Source organism: Vigna radiata, unplaced genomic scaffold (genome assembly GCF_000741045.1).
Source record: "Vigna radiata var. radiata cultivar VC1973A unplaced genomic scaffold, Vradiata_ver6 scaffold_605, whole genome shotgun sequence".
Taxonomy (NCBI): Eukaryota; Viridiplantae; Streptophyta; class Magnoliopsida; order Fabales; family Fabaceae; genus Vigna; species Vigna radiata.
Window position 1 is genome coordinate 7,850 of NW_014544259.1, and position 3,608 is coordinate 11,457.

A 3,608-nucleotide genomic window follows, 5' to 3' on the forward strand; every position below is an offset into this window, starting at 1 on the left:
ATATATATATATATATATATATATATATATATATATATATATATCTAAACATCTTGTGAATTTATGTGAGTTTGGTTCTTGCGTTCCAAAATCTTAAAATTAAAAAGTATATAAATAAATTTTTTATAAATTCATTATTTAAGATATTAAATTGAAGACAATGTTTTGATCTAATATGAATTTGTTTTATAATTTATTGGTACTGAAATTTCTTTATGTATCTTTTAGAAAAAAAATTCAACTAGTTTATCTTGATCACTTACTTGAAAACATAATTTATGATAAATCAAATTTAAAAAATATAACTATTAATCTTTAAAAAATGGTTATACTCTATAACAGTTAACCAGAAATGAAGCAAGAAAAAGAAATAGTTGCATCCCGATTGGGGGGTTCTTAATTAAGTGAAGACTTAAGGTTTTGTCCGATATATCCATGTGGCATGAAATGACATGCAAAGTGAAATATTCAAATTCACGAGTTTCCACGAAATGATTAAAATACACGAAATGAATATTCTCTTCCATCAAAATATCGTGCATAAGATTCGGTATATACCTTAAAGTATTTTTATTTCCACTATAATAATAATATAAAAAAATGGTCAACCTAAATGAAGCCACCCATTTATTAACAATGTTGGTCACCCTCCCACGCAAGGTGTTTAAATTCCTTAAAAAATGTACACCGATAAATTTAATCATTCTTAAATAATGATTATCTCCCATACTACTTATACACGCTATATGGGTCAAACTAAAATTGAGCTTAAATTACTTATATATGTAATATATAAAACGAAATATAGCATGTATAAGTTTATAACTGAATTGACAAAAGTGGAAAATCAATTATTGTTTAATCTTCATTTTAATTTGATAAAGAAAAAACATGGTGAAAAACATTTCTATGTAATTATTTTAACTTTTTTAGACAATATTTTGACAAGTATATATGATATTTTTTTTTTGTTTCAAATATTTTTTTTAATAAATTAAAATCAATTAATAAAATAATAACATTTAATCATTATTAAAAAGTTATTAACATATTTGATATTTTTTCAAGTATCTCAAAAATAGATCAATGTTACAATGTCAGAGCCATATATTTTGACCGCGAATGTCTCAATTAAATTATATATATATATATATATATATATATATACACACGATATGCTATTTGGGCCGAACGGTTACGATTAGTAACCAAACGGTCCAAATGGTTAATGGGCCTTAATCATATTAATGATGGGTCATTATCGTTTTTAATTATAGGGTCGACGGTCCATCATAAGGATATAATCCATCGCATTTATATCTTAACAAATATTATAAGTATTAGATAAGATCTGATCAACCCGATATTCAGGTATAGTTGTTTATATTATATTCTGTTTATATTTGATAATAATCTATATATACAAGGCTGGAATGACAAGCCAGGTACGCTATCTCTTACGCCATCTTACTCTACAGTATACTTGTGATTCTTCACTTAATTCATTCTGAATTAGCAAGAGAGATTTATTCTCCTATCTCATACTGAGAATTAATAGCCTTGCACTCAAGGCTCTTCACTACTAAACCCTAACTTGGGCATCGGAGTGCCATTGCAGGTACCTCCCCCCTCCGGTCAAAGCTTGGAGATTTCCGGACGGTTGAAGATTGAAGGAGAGCGGACGTCCAATTCACGAGAGAAGGTGCACCAATCTACTTAATCAAGCAGCACAAGGCGGGAGTGCCACGCCACCCAGGTCAGTTCTTTCGGTCCCAGAAATTCATACCGAAACATTTTGGCGCCCACCGTGGGGCCGAAAGTCAAGACTCCCAATGGTGACCACAAGAGGCATGGAAAATCCGGATCCGATCTAGATGATAAGAGAACTACAAGCGCAACTAGAGGAGCAAGGTCGAACCATTGCAACTTTAAAGCAAGAGTTACAACAGAAGAAGGCCGACGATGCCGAACGCAGTAAAGAAAAACAACACGACCGGGAGACATCAGAAGACAGTCAAAATCATAATCCGCCTCCTCCCCCCAGTCCCCGGATCTCTTGCCGTTCACTGATGCCATCATGCAGGACCCTATGCCCGACCAGCCTCCGCCTCACGTCGAAAATTTTGATGGCACAACGAACCCCGATCATCATTTGCGGAACTTCATTGACTCCACGACTTTTTACACTTAAAGTGACCCGGTAAAATGCCGGGAGTTCTCCCTGTCATTGAGGGGTGAAGCCCTAGAGTGGTATTACACCCTTCCACCCAATTCGGTGGATAGTTTCCGCACGCTGATGGGCATGTTCAAAAAGCAATACTCCACTAACCGATACGAGGAGGTTACTACGGCCGAGCTAGTCAATCTTAGACAGGGGGAAGACGAAACTCTCAGAGCCTTCATGCATCGATACAATCATGCCGCCCGGAGGATAAAAGGTGCCAGTCCTGAGTTCATCATTAGTAGTCTGCCCAATTGCCTAAAAGCGGGATTCGTCTCAGAAAGCTTATACGCCGAGTTACCCAGTACATTGGAGGAATTACAGCAAAAAATGGCCAAATTTATCAAGATGGAAGACCAGAGGATCTTTCGGAAACAACAACACGAGGAGCACCCGGTGAATGGTAACAAGAAGGAGGGGAAGCGTCGGGTTGAGAACGCCCGGGATCAGAAACCCCCGACGAATCTAAACCCTAGGTACGATCACTATGCGCACCTCACCGTCCCTAGAGAAAAGGTGTTGGAAAGGGCTTTACAGTCCAACCTGATCTTTCAAAGAAGAAAATTTCCACCCAAGAACGTGGACACGGCGCAGGTATGCCGATTCCATAATTCAGGGGGACACACCACTGAAAGCTGCCAAACTCTCAAAGATGAATTGGAGAAGCTGATCCGTGTCGGACACCTCCGGGAATTAGTGAAAGAAGACTCGGCCCGTGCATGACACTCTCCCAAAAAGACACGAAGAAGCCTGGAACGTACAAATGGGAAGGGTGGCCACTCACGCAACCGTTCTCGTAGTCCTCCAAGACACAGATCCCATAGTCGGCCTAGAGAGCGGGATCTCACAGTAAAAGGCAGGATCGATACTATTTCAGGCGGTTTTGCTGGAGGAGGTGCTTCATCCTCAGCTCGAAAGAGACATTTGAGAAGTCTGCACAGCGTTCACTCAGTGGTACGCAATCCAGTGTCAATGCCTGATATAACCTTCACGGACAGGGACTTTCATGCACCAGATCCTGACCAAGACGATCCCATGGTCATCACAGCCCGCATTGCATAGTACGATGTGGGCAAGGTCCTTGTAGACCAGGGCAGTTCAGTCAATATACTATACTGGACAACCTTCCGAAGAATGGAAATTGCAGAAGACGTAATTGCTCCGTTTAACGAGCAGATTGTTGGCTTCGCTGGAGAAAGAGTAGACACTCGGGGGAATCTCGACTTACGAACCCGCCTGGGGTCGGACAATGATGGTAAGGAGCTCCGAGTTTGTTTCTTGCTGGTGGAGGCAAACACGTCCTATAATGCCCTCCTTGGACGTCCTTGCCTAAATGCTTTTGGGGCGATCGTCTCTACCCCACATTTGGCAATGAAATTTCCCACAG

General features: G+C 39.4%; 1 protein-coding gene across 1 annotated transcript; it reads left to right on the top strand.

Moving 5' to 3' along the window:
- Positions 1–2,296: 2,296 nt before the first annotated feature.
- Positions 2,297–2,944, top strand: LOC106755524. The gene has a single exon (XM_014637694.1). The coding sequence runs from the start codon at positions 2,297–2,299 to the stop codon at positions 2,942–2,944; it is 648 nt and encodes a 215-aa protein (XP_014493180.1).
- The last annotated feature ends 664 nt before the right edge of the window (positions 2,945–3,608 follow it).